General features: G+C 50.8%; 16 protein-coding genes across 16 annotated transcripts; 10 read left to right on the top strand and 6 right to left on the bottom strand.

Moving 5' to 3' along the window:
* Positions 1-36: 36 nt before the first annotated feature.
* M436DRAFT_84850 (uncharacterized protein) lies at positions 37-1716 on the bottom strand (the record flags this gene model as incomplete). Its single annotated transcript, XM_013569019.1, has 1 exon — positions 37-1716. One exon carries the CDS (start codon positions 1714-1716, stop codon positions 37-39), a length of 1680 nt encoding a protein of 559 aa, XP_013424473.1.
* A 1205-nt stretch (positions 1717-2921) lies between these two features.
* Positions 2922-3965, top strand: M436DRAFT_66653 (uncharacterized protein; the record flags this gene model as incomplete). Its single annotated transcript, XM_013568933.1, has 3 exons — positions 2922-2993; positions 3171-3368; positions 3423-3965. The coding sequence occupies 3 exons, from the start codon at positions 2922-2924 to the stop codon at positions 3963-3965; spliced, it is 813 nt and encodes a 270-aa protein (XP_013424387.1).
* Positions 3966-4788: 823 nt separating this feature from the next.
* On the top strand, positions 4789-5900 carry M436DRAFT_75565 (glycosyl hydrolase 53; the record flags this gene model as incomplete). Its single annotated transcript, XM_013569018.1, has 2 exons — positions 4789-4945; positions 4999-5900. 2 exons carry the CDS (start codon positions 4789-4791, stop codon positions 5898-5900), a joined length of 1059 nt encoding a protein of 352 aa, XP_013424472.1.
* Positions 5901-6127: 227 nt separating this feature from the next.
* On the top strand, positions 6128-7626 carry M436DRAFT_84847 (uncharacterized protein; the record flags this gene model as incomplete). Its single annotated transcript, XM_013569017.1, has 2 exons — positions 6128-6138; positions 6495-7626. 2 exons carry the CDS (start codon positions 6128-6130, stop codon positions 7624-7626), a joined length of 1143 nt encoding a protein of 380 aa, XP_013424471.1.
* Positions 7627-7995: 369 nt separating this feature from the next.
* Positions 7996-8769, bottom strand: M436DRAFT_84846 (uncharacterized protein; the record flags this gene model as incomplete). The annotated part of the gene is made up of 1 exon (XM_013569016.1): positions 7996-8769. The coding sequence occupies one exon, from the start codon at positions 8767-8769 to the stop codon at positions 7996-7998; it is 774 nt and encodes a 257-aa protein (XP_013424470.1).
* Positions 8770-9762: 993 nt separating this feature from the next.
* Positions 9763-10503, top strand: M436DRAFT_54340 (uncharacterized protein; the record flags this gene model as incomplete). Its single annotated transcript, XM_013568881.1, has 1 exon — positions 9763-10503. One exon carries the CDS (start codon positions 9763-9765, stop codon positions 10501-10503), a length of 741 nt encoding a protein of 246 aa, XP_013424335.1.
* A 605-nt stretch (positions 10504-11108) lies between these two features.
* Positions 11109-12148, bottom strand: M436DRAFT_84844 (mitochondrial carrier; the record flags this gene model as incomplete). Its single annotated transcript, XM_013569015.1, has 3 exons — positions 11109-11367; positions 11430-12010; positions 12068-12148. 3 exons carry the CDS (start codon positions 12146-12148, stop codon positions 11109-11111), a joined length of 921 nt encoding a protein of 306 aa, XP_013424469.1.
* Positions 12149-12563: 415 nt separating this feature from the next.
* On the bottom strand, positions 12564-13442 carry M436DRAFT_54484 (amidohydrolase 2; the record flags this gene model as incomplete). Its single annotated transcript, XM_013568900.1, has 1 exon — positions 12564-13442. The coding sequence occupies one exon, from the start codon at positions 13440-13442 to the stop codon at positions 12564-12566; it is 879 nt and encodes a 292-aa protein (XP_013424354.1).
* A 629-nt stretch (positions 13443-14071) lies between these two features.
* On the top strand, positions 14072-15720 carry M436DRAFT_54507 (general substrate transporter; the record flags this gene model as incomplete). Its single annotated transcript, XM_013568903.1, has 3 exons — positions 14072-14141; positions 14191-14613; positions 14669-15720. 3 exons carry the CDS (start codon positions 14072-14074, stop codon positions 15718-15720), a joined length of 1545 nt encoding a protein of 514 aa, XP_013424357.1.
* Positions 15721-16033: 313 nt separating this feature from the next.
* M436DRAFT_54524 (uncharacterized protein) lies at positions 16034-17175 on the top strand (the record flags this gene model as incomplete). Its single annotated transcript, XM_013568904.1, has 2 exons — positions 16034-16382; positions 16439-17175. The coding sequence occupies 2 exons, from the start codon at positions 16034-16036 to the stop codon at positions 17173-17175; spliced, it is 1086 nt and encodes a 361-aa protein (XP_013424358.1).
* A 474-nt stretch (positions 17176-17649) lies between these two features.
* Positions 17650-18207, top strand: M436DRAFT_84841 (uncharacterized protein; the record flags this gene model as incomplete). Its single annotated transcript, XM_013569014.1, has 3 exons — positions 17650-17820; positions 17891-18033; positions 18087-18207. The coding sequence occupies 3 exons, from the start codon at positions 17650-17652 to the stop codon at positions 18205-18207; spliced, it is 435 nt and encodes a 144-aa protein (XP_013424468.1).
* A 1787-nt stretch (positions 18208-19994) lies between these two features.
* M436DRAFT_54081 (PLC-like phosphodiesterase) lies at positions 19995-21203 on the top strand (the record flags this gene model as incomplete). Its single annotated transcript, XM_013568832.1, has 1 exon — positions 19995-21203. The coding sequence occupies one exon, from the start codon at positions 19995-19997 to the stop codon at positions 21201-21203; it is 1209 nt and encodes a 402-aa protein (XP_013424286.1).
* Positions 21204-21536: 333 nt separating this feature from the next.
* Positions 21537-22707, bottom strand: M436DRAFT_20293 (uncharacterized protein; the record flags this gene model as incomplete). The annotated part of the gene is made up of 2 exons (XM_013568798.1): positions 21537-22589; positions 22648-22707. Coding segments are annotated over 2 exons (1113 nt in total), but the record flags the coding sequence as incomplete, so codon positions are not given.
* Positions 22708-23028: 321 nt separating this feature from the next.
* M436DRAFT_54417 (kinase-like protein) lies at positions 23029-23844 on the top strand (the record flags this gene model as incomplete). The annotated part of the gene is made up of 1 exon (XM_013568891.1): positions 23029-23844. The coding sequence occupies one exon, from the start codon at positions 23029-23031 to the stop codon at positions 23842-23844; it is 816 nt and encodes a 271-aa protein (XP_013424345.1).
* Positions 23845-23852: 8 nt separating this feature from the next.
* M436DRAFT_54207 (thioredoxin-like protein) lies at positions 23853-24580 on the bottom strand (the record flags this gene model as incomplete). Its single annotated transcript, XM_013568856.1, has 2 exons — positions 23853-24480; positions 24531-24580. The coding sequence occupies 2 exons, from the start codon at positions 24578-24580 to the stop codon at positions 23853-23855; spliced, it is 678 nt and encodes a 225-aa protein (XP_013424310.1).
* Positions 24581-25232: 652 nt separating this feature from the next.
* Positions 25233-26303, top strand: M436DRAFT_84836 (uncharacterized protein; the record flags this gene model as incomplete). Its single annotated transcript, XM_013569013.1, has 1 exon — positions 25233-26303. The coding sequence occupies one exon, from the start codon at positions 25233-25235 to the stop codon at positions 26301-26303; it is 1071 nt and encodes a 356-aa protein (XP_013424467.1).
* Between the last annotated feature and the right edge of the window lie 31 nt (positions 26304-26334).

The following is a 26334-nucleotide window of genomic DNA, read 5'->3' as shown; positions in this document are numbered from 1 at the left end:
GTTATTGATCCAACGTCCTTTGTTGAGATAAACCGTCTAGAAACTGTTGACGAGCGTGACACCAGTAGTGTAAATCATCATACCGATACCGAGAACCATGAAAACGATATCGCCAGCCTTTGCGAGACGCGACTCGGCGCAACCCTTGTAGTGCAACAAAGGAGGGTAGATATACACCAATGGTACGCATGCAAAGGAGCCAATCAAAGCAACGAATCTGTCCAAGTTGCCAGCACCTGCGATGGCGATAGCAATGCAGACTCCAGTCAAGAAGGTACGGAAAGCGTTCTTCTTCCACTTGGTGAGCTGGTCCTTCTTGCCAGACAAATGACCAAACAGCTTTCCTTCCATGATACGCATGGCGGGGAAGAGCTGAACTGGGTTGCCGAAGAGTACAGCCATGGAGTACAAGAACTGAACGGCGTTGACGAGCTTGCTGTCCTGGGGGAAGTTCGTGATGATTTCAATCTGTGTGTCGTCTCCGAAAGTGGCGTAACACAGGGCGCCGACTGACGTGAAGATGACCGTGATGAGGAGCATGATCACAGCCAAGAGCCACTCGAAGTTCTGAGGCTTCTTCATGGAAGACTGAATAGGCAGAATGAGTCCAATGCCCTCGAAAGTGAAGATGGCTGATCCAATGGTCAAGGTGAACGAGTTAGGGTTGAACAACTTGACAGTCGGGGCGATGCCGTCCGTAGCGAGAGTGGCGATGTCGAAGTAGTAGATGTAGCCCAGACCGATAAGAATGAAAACATCGGCCAACAAGGCGACGGGACCGAGCTTCGAGATGTTACGGATGAAGGACAGGGGAACCAGAACGACAAGCTGGATTGCGATCAAGGCACGAACTGACACAGGCATACTGCCTTTGACAACAGCCTCGAGGAATGAGTGGAGGTTCTCAGCCACAAAGACAACACCCGCGCAGACGAAACCAATCTGCGAAATAGTGACGGAAGCAAGAATAAGAGACCTCATCTTATCTCCAGCGATGGCCTTGCCCAGATCACCATAACCACCACCGTACTGGTTGCGGCACTTGAGCAGCAGGTGGAATGCCAGCATAGAGACAATCGAGATCGAGACCATGGTCAGAGACGAGAACAAGATACCGCCATTGCTGAATGCCTTGGGAAGGAACATGATACCGGTACCGATGAAGGCCTTGAGAAGTGTGAAGAAAGACTTGACCATACCGGCATCACCCTTGGGAGCTGCTCGGGATGACTTGCGACGGCCGAGAAGAGGTCTACTTTCAGTTGCAGGAGCCTGCTCGTCGTCGTCTTCATCATCATCAATTGCTTCGTCATCAGACTCGTTAAGATCTTCACCAGCGAAGCTACCATAGAGGTTCAAGAATTCGACAAAGTTCCTGGTAACGGGCATAGTGGCGGTATTGAAAGTGTTGTTCCTTTGCATGTATTGGCGGCGGAAAGCGCCAGGAGCTCGTGCTTGAGATGCTGTCAATTCCGAATCCCAGCTTTCCCTGCGGGCGCGAGGAGCAGAAAATGTCGCTGCTCTTTGGTGCAATGTCTGACGAGGTTGTGCATTAAGCTTGAAGATGTCTCTGTGAATGTCTCCTCCTTGCAGATTGAGAGAGTCTTCCACTCCAGAGCCATTGTTGCCAGTGAATTCGGCCGTGTATCCCGATGGGAGGTGCTCAGAGACCACCTGGGCCTGCTGCTCCTCTGGAATCTCCTGTTCTTCGGACATGTCGACAAACTCTTGCTGTGAGAATCTGAGAGAAGAAAATGTTCACGACTTTCGCATCCTCCAAAGCGGTGAGTTTGAGGGATAGATGCCGTCTTGAAACAAAATTGCCCCTATATGACGTGTTAGCTAGAAAAGCCACCCGATATCACGTGCCGGCGTACGAGAAGTTTAAGCAAAACCGGGAAAGCGGACGCTCGTACCACACTGGGACCTGATCACCACCGTGACCTAGAGACATCGCGCCTTTTCACGGCTCACAGTGACATCTCATCCACAATGACATCTGATGGAGTCAATCGATATTACTGTCGCATTCACACGAGGGCGAAGCATCGAACTCGAAGTTGAGGTCTGCATAGCTCGCGCAAGCTGCCATCAAGGTAGGTACTAACTATCACGTCGTTTCACGCCTTGTCGACATCGTGGACATTAATCGCACTATTTACTACGCACTGCGCTTCGGGATGGCCCAGAAAGTTGCGCCTCTATGTATCACCATTGGACTGGTGTTCAAGACTTTTTGATATTAAGCAAGAGTCTGCAAGACATATAATCTACAGCTTGACAGTTGTGCTTGCCGGCCAGAGTCCCTGTTTGTTCTTGACAGTTTCTGGAACCGTACTTCTGTATCACTCAGATCATGCTCAACAAGGGTACATGAGGCTCGTATCTCTTTGACACCATCCAATCTCGGTCTGGTGCCCGACGTTCACTTTCTTCCACAAAACATCGATCCGGAACGATGAACAAGTAGCATTGCTGTCAGAGTTTCAAAGCAATCAGCGACTCGTCTTGTCTGATCTGAGTCAAACCTGTAACATGCAAAGCAACCGGCTTTGATCAGGCTACTGCTTTGAGCTCAGGCTGTTTTGACTGCTGCAGACTCTGAAGATGCGAATCCTTGTTGTCATCACACTTGGATCCCTGTGGAGAAGGTAAGCCTGATCAGCGACCTTCAGGGTGTCTCGGTCACTGTGAGTGCAGTAGGATGTCTCAATGGTGAGATCTCACTGCTGGCGTCGTGTCTTAGTATCCAGGTGAAGGAACGAGTGTCAATCAGACCAGCAGAACGTTCCGGACCCGAGTCCAGTTTGCAATCACATCACGAACAGCTCCTCATTTATTTTAAGTCACTGAGCCTCCATCCACTTCTTCTTTTCGACACACAACCAAAATCCCGAGAAGCAAACTGCTCCACTTTGACTATGTCTTCAAGTGGTGCCTTCATCAACAGCATCAAGCGTGAGGATGTCACGGCTTGGACTCTTGACATTGAAGTAAGTCTACACCATCAACCACTTTTCGCGCACTGGTTCGCACGTCGGGTCTCCGACCGTCACGTCCCTCTCAGGTCTCTATGACCGTCTCTGACATGCCGGGACTTGTGCGTCAACGCAGTTCTCCTTCCAAAAGATTGGTCTTAACAATTTCGTTGCTGACTGTCTCGACAACAGATGCAGACACTCCAGGCAGAAATTCTCGCTCTGAAGAAGAATCTCACAGATGCCAACGTCAAGCAGATCGAGGAGAAGGAAGGAAGCATCGCCGAGAAGAAGAATGCCTTGGAGAAGCACTGCCGTCATCTCGGCATGACCTATGGCAATTACGGCGCTCAGGAAAATGGTCACAAGCTTGAGGACACCAATGGCGAGGTAAGCATGGTGTTGACATGTCCTTGTATCAACGCTGACATCTCATCTCGACAGACTGGCGCGATGACCAACGGCCATGTCAAGGATGTTCATGGTTCGGCCGATGTCATGATGGATGATGGCGGCACTGCCATTCCTACCAACTCCGTCGACGCTGCCCGTAGTGCCGCCCTGGACGAGATTAACTTCCCTCAGTTGACTGCTGTCAACATCCCCAACAACTTCGATGGCAACAGCGATCCTTTCGTTACTCCTGGTGATTACGCCACCACTGACATGTTCCACGCTCCCACCGGAACTTATGTTGATCACTTCGGCACCTCTGCCGGTGACTACACTCACGCATTCATCAACAATCCCATTATCCACCAGAACCTGGGTCGCACCGACTCCAGCGGTAAGCCTGTCATCGACGTCGACGAGTACCTTATGCAGACCGATGGCGTGATCCCCGCAAACTACGCCACCTCTGCTGGCCGTGTCGCCGATCACGGTATGGGTCTTGGAGGAGACTACGAGATGGACATGGACGCCATGATCCCTCGTGCTCCTGTTGCTGAGCACGATGAGTCCGTCATCTCTGGCATGGACAAGTAAGACGATATCTGAGGAGCAACTCGCACGTATCGTCTGGCAGATTTGAGATTATGTCTGCCCTCGTAGTTCTGCACGCTATCTTCGCGACTAGCGCTTTCCAGAGATAGTATGAAATGAAGCATGCTACTCATACTGTCACCACGCACCTTAGTATCTTTCCCAGTTGCAAAATTTCTATTGATGCCCAATGTTTTCTACAAGTCACAAATCACAATTTCAGCTCTTCGTGAGTGACACGTCATGATTCCTCCTCTTGTGTTTGTATGGTCAAGCTTTGGAAGATGATGCTTTGAGGGTGTACCGATTACATATGTCCAAGCGACGAAGACTTCTGAAACATTGTCCCCCGGATCGACAAAGCCATGGCCGCACGCTACAGCACAGTTCCACCAATAGGCAAGAGCGAGCCCTATACTAACCTGTATATTATCCCTGCTGCTGTGAAGCACCGTGTTTCGTAGACATGAATCCCAAGTCCCATTCTCACCCAAAAACTCGTCAGAAATGCTTGGTGAACAAAAACCATCGATACGACTTCAGCTGCCACAAACCCAAGCAAGTCAATGATCTCCATGATATCTCAGCCTGAGGACTGTATCTGTGGAGAGTAAGCTTTGAGACAGTCGACTCCAGGCTGAGTGTTTAAAGGCGACGATTTAGCCGTCTGTTTCACACAGGCAAGTGTCGCTTCCTTTATATTAGGGAAATCATGTGGACGCAGGGCATAACCTCTAGCGATTTTATAAGGAGTTTGAACCCTACATGAGCTTCTCTTCTTTCAGTTTTCGCTTTCCATCTTCGTTGTCAACTTCCAATACGCATCATGTTGCGATCAGCCCTCCTTGCCGTGGCAGCGGTGCTGTCGAATGTGGCCTATGGTGCTCTCACCTACAAGGGAGCCGACATCAGCTCCCTCATCATGCTGGAGAATCAAGGAAAGAGCTTCAAAACTACAGCCGGAGTTACCCAGCCTCTCGAGGGTAGGTTCAAAGACTCTACAGTAAATACTTAGAGGCTGTCCTAACTCCGCCAGTCATCCTCAAGCAGTCTGGAGCAAACTCGGTCCGTCAAAGAGTTTGGGTTAACCCTGCAGATGGCAGCTATAATCTCGACTACAATGTGAAACTGTCCAAGCGTGTTGTCAACCAAGGCATGAGCGTATACCTGGACCTCCACTACTCGGACACTTGGGCAGACCCGTCTCACCAGACCACTCCTGCGAAGTGGGATGACAGCACCATCGGTCAGCTCAAGTATACAGTGTACAACTACACACTGGCAGTATGCAACCGCTACGCAGCCGAAGGCATCAACCCTGCCATCATTTCGATTGGCAATGAAATCAGAGCTGGTTTGCTGTGGCCTTTAGGTGGAACATCCTCTTACTACAACATTGCCGATCTCCTTCACTCTGCTTCATCTGGAATCAAAGACTCTAGGTTATCCAAGAAGCCTCAGATCATGATCCATCTCGACAATGGCTGGGATTCCGGCACTCAACTCTGGTGGTACAAGACCATCCTCGGACAGGGACCTCTAAAGTCGACCGATTTTGACATGATCGGTGTAAGCTACTACCCCTTCTACAATGAGAAGGCATACCTTGGTAGTCTGAAGTACTCTCTCCAGCAACTTGCATCTACATACGGCAAGAGTTTGGTAGTAGCCGAGACAAATTGGCCTGCCAAGTGCAGCAAGCCTGCATACAAATTCCCTTCGGATGCCACCTACATCCCCTTCTCATCAGCTGGACAGGAGGAGTGGATTGAGGCAGTCGGAAAGATTGTAGCTGGTGTTTCGGGTGGAGCTGGTCTCTACTATTGGGAGCCAGCTTTCTTGGGCAATGCAGGGCTTGGATCGAGCTGTGAGGACAACCTGCTGGTCGACAGCAACGGCAAAGCAACAGTTGGCATGTCTGCTTTCAAGAACATTTAAGGATGTGGCAGAAGTATCTAGCGAACGTTTGATGTGCTGCCAAGAAGGCGGAGAGCTTAGTTAGCGCCGAACCCCTCGAGGGTGGAACAGGAACGCGGAGAGTGAGCTGGAGCTTGCTCACAAACATATTATTGTCCCATCAATCGCGACTACCCACACCATCTCGATCTTGATTCGAGTCATACTGTCTGAATCGCGAAAGCTCTGCGACCAAGTCATATATCATCATGGGTCTTCCGTAAGTGTGCTGCCAGCGTTTGATTGTCGAGGCTTTGCAGAAGGCAGCGACGCGCCAGGACGCGCTTTCCACTTTGCTGTTCGCTCGTATCTCTTTCCGACTCTCTTATCTACAAGTCGCATTGTAAACATGACTGTCAGCCATCGCATTACATCAAGCCACCTCTAGAATGTCATGACTTGGCGAGAGACTCCACATCTGGAGCTCTGATGAGTCGTATCAGCCTTGTAGACAGCCTATGCGACGCAATGGTTCAAACGACTGCCTGTCTGAGGAAGAGAGAAGCGAGATTCTTCCTGTTCTAAACTTGGCTTGGGATGCATACCACAAAGCAAAAGGCTAACAAATCATGATAGAGTATGGCGCAACCCTGAAGAAACACGCAGCAGCGACAATAGTCCAGCCGCCGTCTCTCGAGTTAAGAACGACAGTACCGCCGCCTCTCGCTCTCCAATCCGTCGTCTCCGTGCGTCCCGTCCACCCAACTTCTACCGAGTCGGCCAGCCACCAGCTGTACCCGAAGCACCTCGTCGTGTACCTTCCAGTGACCGTAGTTTCGACCTGGCACAATACCTCGGTGACGACGATGTCTCACAAGAACAACGTCCTGACCCGAATCGACGACGCTCAAGAACAGATACCTTTCTGCCTCCACCTCTCGAACGCGATCGTCCACAATCGCGCAATGGTGCCTCTTCGAGTCTTCCTTCTCCTCCGCTGGACATGTCAGATCCCACCGCGTCGTCTCGCATCGTCCTACTGCGCCCTTCACAATCCTCACCACACCCTCTGAGCTTCACTCACAGACCAGTCTCTTCCGATGACGGTCTGGGCGATCGTAACCGTAGCCCTTCTCCGGTTGCCTGGAACGTCATCGGCTCTACCATCACTCCCGATGATTCGCTACCGTCTGCTGACTCCAGCTTTGCCTCGAACGGAGCTTCGGCTTCGTTTGCACACACAGATGGCCCTGCGGATGGTCCAGCTGACGCGCTGGCCGAGGACTCCAGCTCTTCTACCATCAACGAATCCCAAAGTTATGATCGCCGTACCGTTGAAGCCTTGTTGTACGACTTCGCCATGCAAACCGCCGAAGGTCGAGCACAGATTCAGCTTCTCGGCCGCATGTCACCAGGGGATGCGCGTTGGGTGCGCCACCACAGCAATACCAGTCAAGAGGACGATGACAACGAGGACGATGATGGGGACAACGACAGAGATGAAGCTCCTCCCCAACGCCCCTCACAATACGACTCGGACATACGCGAACGCTCTCGTCAGGCCGCTGCTTCAACCATGCACTATTTTGGGAACACACACAACGAACGTCCCACCAGGCGGCACGTCGGGCGGGTTGTCGGACATGTGTTCCCGAACTCGACCACTCGCTCGAGTTTGCTTACCAACTGGGCTGCAAGACGCTCCGAGGCATCTCTAGCGCGCAGTGCTCGTGAGGCTGAGGATCGTTCCCGTGATGAGAGGTTGTAGCATTTCTTCCATACTCATCACCCAGAGATAGCTCGCCGTCGTCGGAGATTATCCGACCCAAGCTGAAATTGGTGATTTTGCTTTGCTTGATACGGATTTCGTGAGCGTTAGCGTATGGTGTCAAGATGTGGGTTTTACTTTCGTTCCATCGGTGGGTGCGGCTACAGAAGCGGCCTGACTGCTGGTTAGTCTTGCTTTCGTTGCTTTCGTCTCTCTGCTAGCTTCTTGAAAAGTTGTGGATCACTCTGAATATCGAATCCTATCGCTAAACGTAATGAAATTGGTACAGCAACTGAATTTGCAGCCCTCGTTCAAGATCTCGTCTGCAAATTGCCCTTCTCTAGGGCCAGTGCGTATTTGGTCCATGACTTAAGGTCGCGTATAATGGATCTCATCCTGGAAATGATCAGGCAACTCGATGGCGAGATGAAAGAATCGTCGAAAATCACGCCCAGAGTAACCCGAGCAAACCTCATCTTGCAAGAACCGGATAGTTTGCAAGAGATCGAGACTGTGTACCGTGCCTAGTACTTTTTCGTAAAATCCACGATTCATGATTTCGTTCCGCACATGATCTGCGAGCATCGTAGAGCTCTCGGTCAGAGCCTCAGCGACTACGAACAGATTGAGTAGTGACGCCGCCTTCGGAGTGTAGTCATTGTTGTGTCCAACAGAACTGATAATCCCATCAACAATTGCCATGATGTCGTCGGTTGCAGCGTTAACTTTGTTGAATTGTTCAGGGGAACTGAGGTGTGCCCACTTGTCTTCAAGAATCCGATTGACCTCGATCGCATAATCACCGAATTTGATATCCTCGTCCTCCTCTTCTTCGTCACCGTTGTCCAAAACAACAGCTTGTTCGGTAGCAGGTGCCCGTATAGATGTTGAGCGAGTCGTGTCTTCGAGTAACCGGTCCGAATCATACGAGTTCATCAAGCGCATTTCAATCCGAAACTTGTCTTTCCGTTGTGTGAGCTCTGCTTCCTCGGACTTTGTCTCTAATGCAGCAAAGACGTCTTTGTGTCTCACTGCTGCGTCTGCCAGAAGTTGTTGGAGATCATCGTGTGATAATTTTGCAATCCATTTGGATATATATGAGAACTTTGCAGGATCAGGTCGGTGAGCGGAAGAAGAAGGCATGTTGTCGGAGCCCGAAACATAATTTGATCGGGGATCCAGTAAGGCCTGTGGTACAATAGAAGAAGATTCATATCTGCCTCGGGATTGCAGTACTGCACCATTTCTTGATCCGAGTCTTGTCTACGTCTCTTGCGGCTGTTCTTGCTTGTTTGGTCGGTCGTCATTGTATGTTTTATCTCCAGAACAATGACCAGGGAAGAATGGTACGGAGTAGGTTTAAGGATAACTCTTGGTGACGCGATAGGACGCGTCTCATACGCGACACCATCTAATTCTATCTTGCCGGGAACCCAGTCTTGTCCACACCACACTCCAGCATTCAACCTGCTTCTCAATATACACAGCCATGTCCTTGTATACCTTGTTGAAACGGCGCAATACACTGTGCCTCCTGCAATGATCACAAGCTGCATACAGTGCGCCTGCTCAAGTCCACATGACCAATCATAGCTCGCACCTCTGTCACGACACCTGACCAAACAATCAGAAAGCGACAAAATAAATGAAAGAGCTGAATGACGGCTCTAGGCAGCTCCGTCCATGTAAGCTCAAAGATATCATGTCTTTTGACTTCTCATACAAAAGCTTCTTCGTCTTTTGATCTCCACCATGTGAAAATCATCCTCTTGTTTGATACACAGTTGAGCTTGTGGGTGGTGATGAGTCGAGGCTTGCGACAAACAGCTGCCTGAACCGCAGTCAACAGTACTCTTTTGGCAGCTGACCTGATAAGAAACGACAAAAGATGCACGAGCTGCCTGCAGAACTGCAAACCAGTCTGCACTCCTGGAGAGGCAGCGTCCGTCTGTCACGCGGCGATGACTCCGATCAGGCACGACTACATCATTCGTCAACAGAGCAAAATGACTCTTTGAGAATGCTGCGGCAGACCTTTTCTTCTCTTATATTGGTATGTTTCCACCTTTCTCCCATCTCGTGTTCTTTCTCTGCCAAACGCTTCCTATCGATCTCTCAAACCAGAAAAAAACAGCCATGGATGAAGAAGCAGCATCCGAGACTGACCCTCTGCTGTCAAAGTATCCAGCTGCATCTCGACGTCGTGACAATCAAAGATCCAACCAAGTCCCCATCGCACCCCAACCAACACCAAACAACAATGATCCAGAGGCGGAAAGCGAGCCTCTCTCTCAACAAGAAGTCTACACTCTACTCGGTATGGCTCCTCCAACAGCAAACAACACTACACCTCGCCACCTTGAATCAGCACATGGCTTCTACAGCCAACTCCTGAAGAGCGAGCGTCGAGCAGCACGTCAATACCGCCTCTACGATATCGCAATCATCTACCTCATGATCGTCCAACTCTGCATCTCAGCCGTCTTTGTCGTACTCGGCTCCCTGCCAAATCTCGACCGTTACCACGTAGCCGTAGCAGCTCTCGGCGCCATCGGCACAGTGGTAGCAGGAATGCTAGCGTTGATGAGAGGCCAAGGCTTACCAAATCGTTTGCGCATGGAGCGTGACGCCCTCCGAAAAGTCGTCTACGAGACTGAAGAACTGTACTGGGATACCAGAGCTGGTAGAGAAGTAGATTTTGCAGATGTGGAAAGGTTGAGGGATGCGTTTGCTGCTGTGGTGGACGATGCCAGGAAGAATCATCCTGATGTGTGGACTTCTAGTCCGGTGCCTGTGAGGATCAAGACGGGGTTGAGTGGGAAGGGCATGCAGATGCAGATGCAGATGCCTGGAGCGGTGCAGATTGCCAAGTTGTGAGAACGCAGAGGTGGGATGGCTGTAAGCTGGCTGGTGCGTGCTTGATGTTGCTACATAATAGACATAGATACAAAACACCTCGTTCGATCACAAGCTCAACACCTTCCTTCTTCGTGCGTCCGCGTGGTCTTCGCCGTGTGGAATTTCCTCACTTCAAGTCCTTCACTTCCCACTCATCTTAGAGCCACCTCAGTTCCCCTTTGTTACTGTGAATCGGCTGAGTGGTGTAACGGTCTAGACACACTCACGCTTAGATTTGGTAATAAAACCACTGTTCGAATCCCGCCGTGTACGCCTTAAATAATTCTATCAACCAGACGACCGTTAGTCTTGGTGGCTAAGATCAAGGGAAAGAGAATGGGAGTTTTTCCAGAGTGCCCCTGGTTGGTGGTGTCTGGTTTTTTGCTAGTTGTGGGTGGAAAGGAGGAGATGGTTGGTGTTTGTCGTTGTTGTGTGTTTTTGCTATATACCACAGGTTAGACACTATAAGCCCTGTATGTCTGTTGTTTACGAGACCAACGACAGGTTTTATTCGTGTGCATGTGGAAAGAAGTGAGGTACAGTGGACTGATATCACTCAAATTCGTATCTCCTTTTCTATGCGTCTATGCCAATTGCTTGATACCCGGCAGCTCAGTGCTATGCTCCGTCAACTTGTTCATCAGACCCACCGCTTTATCGTACACCATAAAGGTGATACTACTCGATAGCGTGAGTCTGACCAACCTCGGTGTAGTAGCCTTCCAGAACACCTTTGTGCCCTCCGTCTTTGCCATGTGAACAGCACAGCTCGTCATGCGAGTGTACTTGTTACCTATACTCTGCATCCTCGTCTTGATGTTGTCGAAAGGCATACTCGCATATCTATGTTTCTCTGTCAGTTACCTTCTCACAGCATGATCAAAGGTGATGCAGGAGTTACTCACACAGTCAACACGCCACTCCCAGCACCCGCCACCAACGTCGCCGTAGTGCCACCCATCTTCTCGGGCCAAGCCACCCTCAATCTATCCCGGATAGCATTGAACGTCGCAAACCTCACCGCCGAATTGGTAGCTTGCTTGCACAACACAGGCGTCAACCCCTTCCACAAACTCAACACTCCCTCCCTTTTCACCACCGACGAAATGATCCTCGGCAAAGACTGTTTTCCCAGATTTCCTCCTGAAGAAGCGTCGTGGATGACTCTTGTTTTTAGACTTTCGCCAGGTGTGACTACTAATACGCTTTCGGTGATTCCTGCACAGAGTCCAGAGACGACGTTGATGCCTGTGGTGTTTGTGTTTGAGGTCACGCGAGTCAAGTAGCGTTTTGAGGTTTCGAAGGAGAAGAAGCGGACGCCTGATTTTATGGCGTTGGAGGTTGCTAGGGTTTGGCAGCCGGCGTAGATGTTGCTGATGCCATGGTTCTTTATTGTAGAGCGCAGGATAGAGAAGGAAGAGGGTGTTTTTAGGCCTTGACGTGATACTTCGAGTTGGCGGCGTGTCTTGACGAATTCGGCTGGGTACTGGTGAAGAACGTCAGTTGACATATTGGTGATAGATTCTGGATACTGAAGACTTACGGTTACTACAGTCTCACTTGCCCCTGCCAGTCCTCCAGCAAGAATGCTAGTAAGTGTTGAAGTGTTTTGTTTCTTGGTCATGGTTGCAATTGACGTTCAGAAAACCTGTGGTGTCCGGAGAAAAGGAACCACCTTGATGAACATACATATATATACAATCCCGGTCGTAACGCTGTCTGTTGGGATGGCCCTGGCTGCCAACCAACTCTCGGAAGTACTCCGAACGATCAAATTGACTCCACATCACGGCCTCCGTTGCGGGGACGGATTACGGAGATGGGATGTGGGGAGTGGATGTATCCACTTCCTTGTTGAAACATCCACCCTCAGGGCGTCAATCGGAAGTCGTCCGAGACGCTGATTCAGCCGACTGGCTTGATTGCATGGCATTCAATTGCCAGGAGCAAGTTCTTAATAACAGTGAGATTATACAGACTCAGCTGTCTATGCTTTCCATGTGTATCTTCTAACTCATCTATGCAGCTGACGTCTTTCTTCAAGCACAATCCAAAGGATCTTGACTATCTCGTCTCTGATCAATATCCCACAGCTCCTTTGCATTCAGACTGAACACTTCCTTCGTCAAGTCCGCTTCGTCTGTCCAGTCCAGCACTGTTTCAACGAAGGGTTTGATGTCAAGGCCATCGTACCTCGTGTGCGGCCAGTCAGAGGCGAAAACGCAGCGGTTGCCGGCAACCTTGAGCATTTCGCGAGCAATACTCTCCACACCGCGGAATTGTGTATCGTTGTCAAATCTATAAGCTGCTGAGAACTTGATCCATGTAGCTCCAGCTCGAACTAAGTTGACTAGTGATGTGAAGCCAGCAATCTGATATGGGTTGAGAGGATGATTTGCATCTTTCGGATCTGGTAACGTCGGTGCGCCAAAATGAGCGATCGATATCCTAACACCAAGATTGGGTACAATCTTCTCGAGGATCGGCATCGCTTCCATGCCAATATAAAGCTCCAGAACCCAGTTGAAGTCTCGGATGGCGTCTGCGTATTTGCGAAGCATTGTCGTGAGAGAATCTTCTGTATATGTTGCATCGGTCGATTTGAGATTGAGACGGACACCACGGACGCCGAGCTTATGCCATCCTTGAAGCTGGCCGATGTTCAGCGTGTCGGGATTGATAGCGACCACACCACGACCATGAGAGGGCCCAACCACTCGAAGAGCGTCGAGAAGGCATGAATTGTCGTCACCGTAAATCGAAGGTTGGACGAAGACGGTATCGCGAATTCCTATCGTCTTTTCGAAATTGTGGACATCGGTCAAAGTGTGCAAGCCAGGAACGTAAGCTGCACCTTTCGCCAAAGGATAACTTGGATCCGTAACATGCATATGTGAATCCCAAGCACCGACTGGCATGCGCTGAGCAATGGTGGGCGTCCTCACTGCCTCGCTTCGTGTAGACGGTTTGGCAGGCTCAACATCGACTTTGATGGCAGCAGCGGCTTTGGGCTGTGGTGCAAGATAGACCTGAGCAAACCGGAATAGAGGCATGAACATGTTGCCGGAGTGAGTTGAGTTTGTCGACACAACCGTAGTCATCTTCAGACGGAGAGCAGTGTATAGAAAGTACCTACCTTTCGGGAAGCAACGGCAGTTCTTCTCTTATGTACAAGGCCGGCTAGGGCACACATGTGGAGCCTTCGTATGTGATGCGCGTCCTCCATGAATCGACATCGCGCGAGAGACCGCTCAATGCACGGCAAAACAAAATCCATGTGTTTTTTTAGATGATAGGAACGAGGGGTTGGGCTTCCACCTCGGAGTAAGTCCGAGAAGGATTGGAACGGCAGTTGACCGAGGGTGGATCGTGCTTTCCACGCCACTCACGGACTCGACCGCATGTCCTACACATTTGACTTTGATGGAGTCAGTGGACCCCACGGAGACTCGAAATGGCCTTCAGGGATATATAAGACTCCCCCAGAGTCCCCAGACCTTGGCCGGTTGACTACGCGAATCAGTACAGCACGGTTGACAGCTGCGCCATGGCTTCAAAGATAAACCCTTACTACGTCTTCGCGATCCTCGTCTTGGCCGCTGGCGGTATCCCCAAAGGTAGATTGACAACAATCCATCTTGCATCAATCCAACTGACATATCTTAGGCTACGATGAGGGAGGCTTCAGTGCTAGCGTCACTCTGCCATCCTTCAAACAGGATTACAACCTCATAAAGGCACACTGGAAGCATGATCCTACCGGTCTGGCAAACAGAACGGCCAACATTACATCGTTCGGAGTCCTTGGTGCTGCCTTTGGTGCTCTGATCGCCTTCTTTTGTAACGATAAGCTTGGAAGACTGTGGTCTTTCAGAGCTTCGATCCTTGTGTGGGCAGTTGGACTGCTCATGCAGGTCTTCTCCTCTGGTATCTTTGGTTTTCTCTTGTTCTCCAGGATATTCAGCGGACTAGGAGCTGGTGCATTGACCGTTGTATCACCGCTCTTCTTGTCAGAGATTGCACCAGCAAAGACGCGAGGCATGACTGTCAGCATCTATATGGTCATGCTACTCTCATTCCTCTCTCTAGGTATGTCACCAGAGGCAGTTCTCAGCATTGTATCAAGACTAATCTCAGTCGACAGGTTTTTTCGTCAATTACGGTGCCAACCTCCATCTGGCCGCCACCAGAACGCAATACCGACTCGTCCAGTCGATCCCGCTGATCCCAGTCGGTCTCGCCTTCATCGGTTCATTCTTTATGCCTGATAGCCCTCGCTGGCTTGCCTCGAAGGGAAGACACAGCGAATCTGTAGCCGCTCTTGCGCGCCTGAGAGGTTTGGATGTCAACCATCCCGAACTCCTCGCAGAGCACGCTGGAGTTGAGATGGACAGCACGGCAATTGCAGAGATGAAGAACGCTTCTCTCAAGTCAACCGCGACTGAAGTTCTCAGCAGCCCAACCCTCCGCAGTCGCTTTTTACTGGCCTTGGTTATGCAGACCATCTCACAGTGGACTGGAGGAAATGGTATCACCTACTACATCTCGGATATCTTCCAGTACGCAGGCATCTCAGGGTCCAACACATCACTGATCACATCCGGAGCTTATGGCCTGGTGAAGCTGTTGTTCACCATGATCTTTGCATGGGGTCTGATCGACATGATCGGACGCCGACGTTGCTTCATGACTGGCCTGTCTCTGCAATGTGCCACACACATCTACATGGCTGTCTACTTTGGAGCCATCGCAGACAGCAACCAACCAGCGTCCAACGCAGCAGTAGCAAGTGTGTTTGTCTACGCAGTCGGATGGTCGATCGGCTTGTGCACTATTCCGTATATCTACGGCACGGAGCTATTCCCAACAAGAGTTCGATCTCTTTGCTACGCGGTAGTGATGGCGGCACATTGGTTCTTCCAATTCGCCGTGGTTCGCGTGACGCCGCTCATGTTGACAGCGCTGGACAAGTGGGGAGCATATACATTCTGGGCGTGTATCTGCGCCAGCGGCCTTGTGATTCTTGGGCTATGGGCACCAGAGACCAAGGGGATTCCGATGGAGCGCATGGACGAGTTGTTCCAGAGACCATGGTACAAGTGCGGATCAGCCAAGGTGTCGATGGAAGGTTCTGATGAATCAATGCATGAAGGGAACGAGAAAGCAGCCGCGCTGCACTCGGAGAAGGCTGTATAGAGACAAAAGTGTCTTATGAATATCTTGACGATTTAATGCAGTGTTAATAACACATGACTTCCCACAGATCAAATCAGAGCAGATGCGAGCCGAGGCAACAGTAAAGACGCGTCAGGTGGTGCATGCAGTGAGTATTGAAAAGGTGCATGTGGTGATGTGGGAAGGAGCGGAGTCGGGGGAGCGGTCAAGGCAAGGGCGGCTTGTCTGTGTTTGCTCTGTTTGCACGTGTGACACGGCGGGCCCGAAAGGTCTTGTCACATTCGAGCTCGCTGCCGGCCATTGCTGTCCACCCGCTATACACTCCCGTACAATCATGTTCTCGTCGCAGCTGGGTCGCGCCGCTCGTGTCGGCTCCCAGTCAGCCAGCATCTCTACATCGTCCTGCGCCGTCGCCAACCGCGTGTCTTCGGCCACATGCCCGACTCTTCTTTCGCGCCAACGCCGACTCTCGTCAAGCAAGGCCTCATGCCCGCCCAACGGTGACTCGAACCGCTCTCGCCAGCCTGTCGCCAAGCCTGACCTACCATCGTCTCGTCCGGCAAAGTCACGTTCTTCCAACGCAAACAAGTCCACTTCGTCCAGTCGCAATGTCAAGGCCGCCAAGGATGAGACTTTTGCCAATCTACCCAGCGTGCCCTCGACTGAGCACATTCTCCCTCAAGGTGCGCACTTGATCCAGTGATTGGCACCGCAAGACTCCACTGACACCATCCTCCAGATATCACCCTCTCCTCCTTCTTCAGTCTCCATCGTCCCCTCAGTCTGGGCACCGCCATCCCACCCACAGCCGATATTACCGCTTTCAACAACATCTTCGAACCCAAGTCTAAGCAACAAAAGACGAACCAGGATGTCATCTTCACCCTGTCCAACGCCATCGACGGCATCGAGAGCAAGCAAAGAGATTCGGACCTGAACTGGGACATCATTCAAGAGTCGGCATCCGAGTCGGATGTCAAGCATCTGGACGGCGTACCGCGCTCGAGGTCGCTAGAGGACATGGTCGCACAGTTGAAGCCTTTCACTGCTCCTCCGCCACCCGCTCCCGTCAACGTCGAGCAGCAACAGCGCAAAGCTCACGCCACACCCGCGCCCACCGTCAGCCAGAAACACTTCAAGACCACCATCACCGTCACAGAGAACAAGCGCTCAGACGGCGTCACCTTTTACACCGCCTCGGCCTCTCCCCCGGAACCCGCTGCCATCAAGGAGGCCCCATCATCCACCTCATCCACCCCCTTCAAGGACCGTCTGCGAAACCGTGAGGTCAACTACATCGAGAAGCAGCTCGAACAGCACAGGAGCGACATTTCCATTCTGGAAGGCGAGAACAGCAAGGGAGAGATGCACGCCATTTCGGTAAAGAGACAGCGCAAGCTGAAGATGAAGAAGCACAAGTACAAGAAGTTGATGAAGCGCACCAGAAACTTGAGACGCAGGTTGGATAGAAACTAGACGTTCCTTTTCGTTTTGTTTTCCTTTCGACTTTTCCTCGTTTCTCTTGCATACCATCGGCGTTTGAGTTTGACCACCCTTTACAACTTGATGCCCCCAACTAACCTCTTCCGCTTTACCATCTATAGCAATAACAAGATTTTTCACAACATTTTATTCTTCCGGTCTTGGCCCATACTCTATCTGCTCGATTGTTTGCTCGATTGTTTTTGGTGCTTATTGTGGCTTGTCTGCTGAATCTTCACAGGACAAATTCGCAGCAGTTCCGTGGGCGTGGGCGCACATATGCATGCATCTGTATATCCGACTATTTCAGCCAATCGAAAATGTTTGCAACGACATGGAACATGCGCTTTTCAGCAGGTACAAGCAGCACGTACTGCGCAGCCTCCCACAGCCCCGTAGCACAGCCTCTTATAAGAAGCATATGAAGACCCGGAGGGCTTCTCTCCGGACCGTCCCATCATCAAAACCATGGCTGACCCATTTACTGTTGCAGTTTCGGTCGCTGGCCTCACGAGTCTTGGTATACAACTTGCTCAGGGTCTCAAGAAATATGCCGATTCAGCTATCGATTCCAAGGGTCGCGTTCAGGCCATTTCCCTCGAGATCGAACTTGCAGTCCAAGTCATTAAAACTCTGGACGTCACGCTACAGAATGCTTCCAGCCGAGCGCTGCTAACGGACGACGCTAAGAAACTTGCAAAGGATGTAGTGTCCCAGTGTCAAGAAGAGGAATATGGCGATGTGGCCCACCATCGAGAAAAAAGTGGAACGTTCGAGAGATGATCTGGAAAAGATCAAGCTCACGCTGCAGATTCTCATGAGCGTCATGATGTACGCAAAGATGTTTGCAAGGTATGTTTGTTAATTTGTCTGTGTTCTACCTACCCTTTTTTGACACTTTCTAGTACAACCGATTCCGAAGATGCCGCCCAGCAGCGCCTTGAAATTCGAAGACTGCAAGAGGAGGAACGTGGCTCGACTTGCCACGTCGAGATTTCAAGATCCAGAGGTTATTACGATGCCTGAGCCAGCGGAACCTTCAAGATCCAGATCATTGGCTTCTTCAATCTCGCCACCTGACGTTGACAACTTCCATGTTGATGGTATCCCCGAAGTAAGCGCAGCCGTAGTTGTCATGCCTTTGTAACACAAGTTTCAGCATAGCAAATGCTGAAGGAGACACGAGCTCAAGGCATGGTATTATCCACTAACAACTAAGATTCCCCATCACAGTCCCAGATCCGGACGTTACTTACCAGTCTAGGCGAAGCAGCAAGTACGCGTCCAGATGGATGGTTCTGATATACCGAGTTGCCGCTAGGTTCTTGTCGCCTAAAGCTCCAGGACGCGAGGTTGCGCTGCAGATGCTCAAAACTGATTTCGAAATTTGCATGGCACAGCTCACTAAGCTTCAAGAGGAGATAGACGCGACCAGACGACTTACAATGGACTCAGGGTCAAGTCGCACGTCTGGCCATCGAGACGAGGCAATAATTCCGGAGCGATTTCAATCCTTGAAATGGCATGGCCAGAATACAATAGAATGTTTGTATACGCATCTGATGAATTCTGTGGCTTTGCGCAAACTTAAGGCGTCAGCCCCTCTTCTGTCGACGGAACGAGACAATGATTATCCTCATGTCCCAGCGAGCATACTCCGAGGAGAGATGGGTCCGGTCCAGTCATCGGTTCATCACTTTTCTACGATCCTGTGTATGGCGCTATGCCTGCTTGCGTCTATGATGAGTATTTCTCTGGTCAAGATTGGGAAAGATATGTTCGACTTTCTGTGTCCAGTGTTGCACACTTGCATGCTGTAGAGTCCTTTGGAGTCCCCCACGATCCTGTGCTTGGGAGTGGTGCAACTCTGTCAGGGCCGCGATCCAGAAGCTCAGTCCTCGAAGACTTACCCAGTGTTGACAACCTAATCCGTCGTTGGACCAACGTCTACAAACCACGACGTGAACGTGGAACCGGGAACCACCTCTCCTAACCTTCAAGCCATTGTTGAATAACTATAGACTATCATTTAATAGACTGGGATTGTATACTGGAAGGAAAAGATGTTTACGTAATTCGAAGGTCTTTCAGTCTTGGTTGTTGTATCTAGAGAGCAGATTATATTGCGATTTGAGTGACAGCTTTTCTACAATCAAATCAGCCTGAGCAGTACGGGTCAGAATGATCGATGACATGTATGACAGTTGAGCTATGCTCCGCCATACCTGATTTTCATACCAGCAAAACCATGACACAGTGGAAGGAACAAGCCTAGATAGAGTCCCTCGTCACAGCCCCTTTGGATTCTCACGAAATCCTTTCGTAATGGTACAGTCATCTTGCAGGGAATCGACAAATTGTCACATTTTCACAGGTCAAGGCCAAAGGAAATACGATGCTTGAACGTCGCGAGACGACAAAGCACTTTTGTGCATGCACAAATACTTGGTGATCCTTGTCATAAATCCTCCAAAGCGCCACGCGGAGATAGCGGCTGGGATGCCAATGTCATGACCTCGGCAGGTACGACATGCAACCTCAACTCTTAGAAACTCGAACAATTGAGGATAGCAGATATATTTCATCTTTCATCACTACCAGCTTTGTCTTGTTGGATTTGTGATTCAGTCAACGACAGCATATTCCGCTAGCGCGTAAACAAGGCATTGAACTGCTCATACATGCACTTGACCGGATCACTTTGTAGCTACCTTTGATCCCGTACGGAGAAGTGGGAAACGCGTCGTCCGCCTATGTGCATTGTTGTCTGAGAGAAATCATCTCGAACGCCACACAAGAGATAGCAACAGAACATGGACAATTCAACAAACTACGGCAGTGTCGCCGAGAAAGGCGAACTGACCTGCACCCCTCCACCCAAGGAAACAGGACTGCTTCCCCATCTCGCAGACTGGATGTGTTTCCTCCCAGATGCCGTTCCAATCTCCTCACTCTCCATCCCGGGAACTCACGATAGCGCTGCCTTCATGAGTACATGGCCCTTTGTATCGACCCAAACACTAACCACCGCACAACAATTGGACGCTGGAATACGATACTTTGACCTTCGCTGCGGTATCGTCAAGGATGAAATTCAAATGGTACATGGCAGAGCAGTGCTGGGTCTGAAACTCGCTGATCTGCTTATGGATATGTATCTGTTCCTGCTGAAACATCCCAAGGAAGCGATCATCGTTCAGTTGAAGCAAGATCGCAAGGATGAAGCTTCCACGCGGCCATTCTCCCAATTGGTTCTGGACCTCATGCACCAACAGTTCAAGTATTGGCGTCTGGAAACCACAACACCCACTCTAGGCGAGCTACGCGGACGCATTCAATTACTTCGGCGCTTCACGACGTTCCAGCATCAGCGATACACAACCGGTATCGATCTTTCTCGATGGCCAGATAACCCGCCATTGCCATTCACGATTCGCACACTCGTGGGCGTCCACCTCACAATTCAAGACCACTATTCCTCCACCACGCCCGAGAGTCTACCCAACCTCATAGCGAAGAAAGGCGGCGATGTAGCGTCCATGCTCATGCGTGCCTCCCGCGACACGGAACCCTGGCATTGGTACATCAACTTCAGCTCGGCATACGAGTTCAACGTCTACTACCAAATCCCACCCAAGGATATCGCTGTTGGTGGATACTCCGTGTTCAGATGGGTCGAGGGGATAAATCCGCGGCTTTGCAACTTCCTCAAGGCTAGACTGGCGGATGTGGACGAACCTCAGCGATTTGGAGTTGTGGTTATGGATTTTGTGGAGAAGCCGGCGACTGATCTTGTAAAGACTGTTATCGAGGCCAACTTTGTGGTGCCGATGAAGAGGAGAGGGGGTATGGCTGGTAGAAAGACAGAGACGGCTGTATTAGGCTTGGTGATGCTTCTGGTACTCGTGGCTTGGGCGCTGTTTGAGTGGCACAGCGGTCGTTTTAACCAAGTCGATGGACGCTGGTGTCCAATGTTCTTGCATGCTTGCTCCTTAGGACCTCCTTACGAGGCGATTGCTTGATTCTCGCTGGTAAATCATGCATGGAACTGTATACAATGAATGCAAGACTTATGTGGTTGGAGGGCCCTGACTGAACGGGCTATGGACGTTACTGCCAACATTGTATGGGCTGGGTTGATCGCTTGCAGCAGGGTACGGGCTAGGCTGGTTGCTGCCATACGGGCTGGCCTGTTTGCTTACAAGATTGTACGAGGAGCGCTGCACATTCCGAGGATCAGCGCTGGTATGGTTGAAAGATGACCTGTGCGAGAGATGCATGCCATCCAACTGACCATCGACGTTCTGGTCGTCAAAGCGCGGTGTCGACGTGTCTTGTATCTGCCGAACATTCTCTATCACCCTTTCTTTGGGCCAGCGAACAAACTCTGCCCACTCATCTCCGAGAATGGTCTCGATTCTTGCGATGAGAACTTCAGCCAAACCTCTAAGGTGCCACGGGCGTGGATTCATGCTCGTCAAAACAGCCCAATATGCCAGAATGATAAGAGCAATGGGCCTTCGCTCTACCAGCATATCCTTGAAGACGGCAGGTAGCTTTACGACCCACTGATCGATGAGATAGGCAGATGTTGGGTAATCTTCCGGATGTTGTGTCAAAGCCCCGATGAATGTAAAGATGTCTTCAGTCGTCTCCAGGCAGCATTTCCGTCGTTCTGCATCTTCTTGGCCGAAAGCAAGTGATCGCACCATTGGATATGTTGGATAGTCAGAGGCAAGGGTGGCACGAATCCGATCCTCGTGGGACTCGTCACCTGTCTCGACACGAAAGAGTTTCTTGAGCCAAGTTTGGCGCAAATAAGGCCAGTACGGCGAGACTACAATCTTGATGCCTCGACTCAACTGGAAGCATTCGACAATCTTGTCAATTGGATCGGTATCATCATGGTGAGGATTGAGCATGTACTCAGCCAAGCCAAAAGCGGAGGTGTGGCTAGAGAAGAGCAGGGCAGCTAGGGAATCTTCCTGGCGCAGGTTTGCAATGACAGGCTGAACATGCTGGATGGCGATGCCTTGTAGATAGCAGGCTCTATCGAATAGTTCTGATCGAGAAGCATTTTTGGAGTACAAATGCAGAGCCGAGAGAGCCATAAAGTTGTGCGTCAGAAAATCATAGGACAGACTATGTTCCAAGACTTTTTCGAAGACGTCGCTTCGGACTTTGGGATCCGGGACCAGAGAAGCACTGTAGTGATAGACGAAATGATGGTATAGCTCCAAATCTAGCATAAATAGGGGCTGGGTTGAAGGCTGAATGATTGGCGGACTGCTGATTGGAGTTGACAGGTCGGTTGGCAGAGAAGGGCGTGGACTGGCCGATGGTTGGGCAAAGCTGCAGGCAATGTCCAGACGTTGGCAGTTTCCACATTGTGGTTTGACTTCATTACACTTTTCCCGTAAGTACTTTTGACACTTGTTTACTCGGCAGCTGTCATGAGATTCTCACTTTGATGTGTCGTGTCTTGCACTGTGAGCAGCCATTACGGGATTTGCGATGAGATCGTCTCATCGAAGCCGTTTTCGTATCCAGGATGGGTGTGAGTATTGGCTTGTTCGCGATGTGCGACAAAGAGGGCCGTCGTATACAGCGAGTTCGGCAGACGGTACTCAAGTGCAAGTAGACTTCTGAAGTAAAGACTAGACACGGACTGGGTCTCTCGAGAGACGTGGATGGTTGGTGTAGATGCGAGGTCGGATACGGCACGAATACGGCGCATGCAAAAGGTGACGCCCAAAAGTCAATGCCAAGGCCAGTGCTCGATTTGGGTTTTGGCCCTGATGCAACAAGAAGATTCCCATCATCTTACCACAAATACACACATCAGAGATGGCATCCATTGACGCTTCCTCGGCAGACCAGCCGCGTCACCAACTACCCTTTCCGTTCTCGAATCAGGACGACTCGACTCCGCCTCCGCTTCTCCTCACCCAAGGCGCCGAAGCTCTGGTCTATCGCACAACCTTCCTCACACCTTCAACAGCTTGTGCACTCAAATATCGACCGGCGAAGCCATGGAGACATCGTACTCTGGACATGCGATTGACTCGTCAACGTATCCTTGCCGAAGCTAGGGTGCTGACCCGCTGTCGACGCGAGGGTGTCACAGTACCTGCTGTATTAGGACTTGACTGGGAGCGCGGTTGGCTGGCTCAAGAGTGGATCTATGGCAACACTGTCCGCAGAGTCCTGGACTGGGTGCACAGAGAGAGTGGTCTGTCGAGCAGTGAGAAAGAGCATCAAGTACACCAGCTCTTGCAAAGAATCGGCAGCGCCCTTGGCCGTCTCCACGAAAGAGGCCTGGTCCATGGCGACCTGACCACTAGCAACTTGATGCTGCGACCCGCCGAGAGCGACATCACTGAAGAGGACAAGCAAGTCGGAAAAGCCGTTCGCATCGCCAATACGGATGGAGAAGTCGTCCTTATCGACTTTGGTCTTGCACAGCAGACGGTACAAGAGGAGGACAAGGCGGTTGATCTATACGTGCTTGAACGAGCTTTCGCTTCGACACATCCCGAAGTAGAGCACGAGTTTGGTCATCTGCTGCAAGCCTACGGTGAGAGTCACAAGGGCGCCAAAACGGTGCTCAAGAGACTGGAAGATGTGCGCATGAGAGGAAGAAAGAAGAGCATGCTGGGTTGATCTGCGCCCTAACTACTCTCTTTGATCACCTGCTCCAACGTCTTGACATACTCGTCGACTTCTTTGCAGCCTTCGAGCGTAAAGTCGCGTCTCTTGCCTTCAAACACCACATACGGCACAGCATCCACTCCGTTGCCTGCCTGCTCTCGGATCAACATTTTGACGTCCATCAATCCCTCATCTTCATCTTCGGCCATCTTCTTCGCTTCTGTCTCGGCGAGCCCCGCTTCGGTCAATGCTCGTACCAAAGTCTCTTGGGAACTAGGATGTTGCTCCTCCTCGAAGTACTGCTTGTATAAGCTGTCGACCACTTTCTCCGCTGCATCAAGTCCTTTGGTCTCTTGCACGAGCTGAATGACGCGATGTGCTTGGAGCGTGTTGCCAACTCTTCCACCAAACTTGTACGCAATACCCTCTGCCTTGCCGTATGCTGTCATGAGCACCACATACTTGCGCATGTGCTCTTCGTCTCCATTGAATCTGGCGTCGCGATACCAACTGTATTTGTCTTCGCCTTCTTGAGGCGCATTCGGATATAGCTGGTACGGGAGGTATTTGATCGCAAACGTCACTCCTGGCTCAGTGGATCGGACTTGGGCAAGCGCCTTCGCGAGTCGCCTCCTGGCGAGATAGGTCCTGCTATTGCGTCAGATGTGTCGAGGAATAGGTGGAGCGGACGAACATACCATGGACAGATGGTGTCTAGTGTGAAGGATATCTGAGACTCGTAACCCATGATGACGACAATTGCACAAGGCTGGTCTTTGAACGACGCCGACTCGTGCTATACTGTAACAATTTCTAAAGAGCCGACAAGGTATGGGAGTTGGCAGAGTGAGCGGGCAGCCGTTTTAAATGCCAGCCCCTCCAACGACCCCGCCATCGGCATCATGCTTGGCATCAAATGGCAACCTCAATTCGAGCCCTGCTCCATCCCGTCTCCTGACCACGTACCTACTGAACCTTCATACACCCTATTGGGGCCGCATCAACACCAGCATTCCACAATTGTCCCCATGATGAAGAATTTGATAGGCTTCGGCAACCATGTGAAGGCAACCGTTACACAATTCAACGCCCGCGTTGACGTTTCCCAGCCTGCAGCCTTCAAAACGGTCACTGACGATAGAAGATATCGTAAGTAGAGATTTTTCAGTGTGCTATATAAGATCAAGATCGCAGGATGCAGGTACGTTTCTTCTCATCTTCTTGTATACCTGAACAGCGCGCCGCCATACACAGCGACATTTTACCAGTCCCTATTATCGTAATCACCTATCAAGTACTCGGTCAGAGATCAAGTATCATCGTCGACCATTCTCGGATATACCACAAGTCAGACTTGATCTGATCTTACTCATCTCGTTTCTACCTCCCCTTCAACCGGTATGAAGGCAACACTCAGCCTTGTCCTGGCTACTGCGGCTTTCAGTACTGCTCAAGTCATCAAGAATGGCAATGGAACCTACACATGCGCTCTTGACAACGGGGCGTACTGTGTATCAGCCTCTCTTGAGAGCAATATGATCATTCGTTGCACCAACGGCATTGGCTATGCCAGCAACTGCGATGAACGGCTGGCCGACAAAGCTCCTCTAGGCTCGTCATACTCTCCCTGCTGGCAGGTATCCCCTCGTTCTGGTAACGCTCAATGCTCAAAGAATGGCATCATCTACCCGGACGGCAACAACACAACGCCATACCCGGTTCCGAACTACCAGACGATCAGTGCCAGTATCTCTAGCGCTGCTACAGCAACCACTGAAGCTTCGAGATTCGCGTACCTCGCCAACTTCACCACGAGCACGACTACCTCTACCTCGACAAATACGCACACCACGACTGTCTACATCTCGGCTGTTCCTCAGGGTACTTATGCAAACTCATCGTCTCCGTACTACAACAACGCAACCTCTGGCGGCAGTATTGCGAATGCAGTCGCTGCTACTTCAGCGGCATCAGTCCCGTATCTGCCATACTTCCCGGCTCCTATCATACCCACTTCTACGCAATACACAACCGACATCGTCTACAGCTACACGACCGTATGTCCTGCTGGTGTAACTATCACCGACTCTGCAGGCTCAGAAGTGGTGTTGCCAACTCCCTCAACCATCACTGTGACAACCACGTCTCTCAGTACTATCACAGCCACTGCCATTGTTTCTTTACCTTCGCCCGTTTTCGCATTTGACGTTTCAACTACCTCGTCATCCATCGAATATGCTCCTATCGAAACGGCTGTCGCTGCTGCTCCTTATGCCTGGTCAAATGCAACTTGGAGCAATGCCACTACTTTGACTGTCGTGGGCACTGCTGCAACTGTTCCGCTGGCTTCCGCTTCGGCTACAGCTCACGGTCCTACCTGGAACGAGACCATGGTGCCATACACAGGAGCTTCCAGCAAGACTGGCGTCTCTTTCGCTATTGGTCTCATTACTTTAGTGGCTCTGCTCTAAGAACTAGACGCGGATCTTGGAAGGAGAAGCC

Source organism: Aureobasidium namibiae (genome assembly GCF_000721765.1).
Source record: "Aureobasidium namibiae CBS 147.97 unplaced genomic scaffold scaffold_17, whole genome shotgun sequence".
Taxonomy (NCBI): domain Eukaryota; kingdom Fungi; phylum Ascomycota; class Dothideomycetes; order Dothideales; family Saccotheciaceae; genus Aureobasidium; species Aureobasidium namibiae.
The sequence above is the reverse complement of the archived record's forward strand: the minus strand, read 5'-3'. Positions and strand labels throughout refer to the sequence as shown.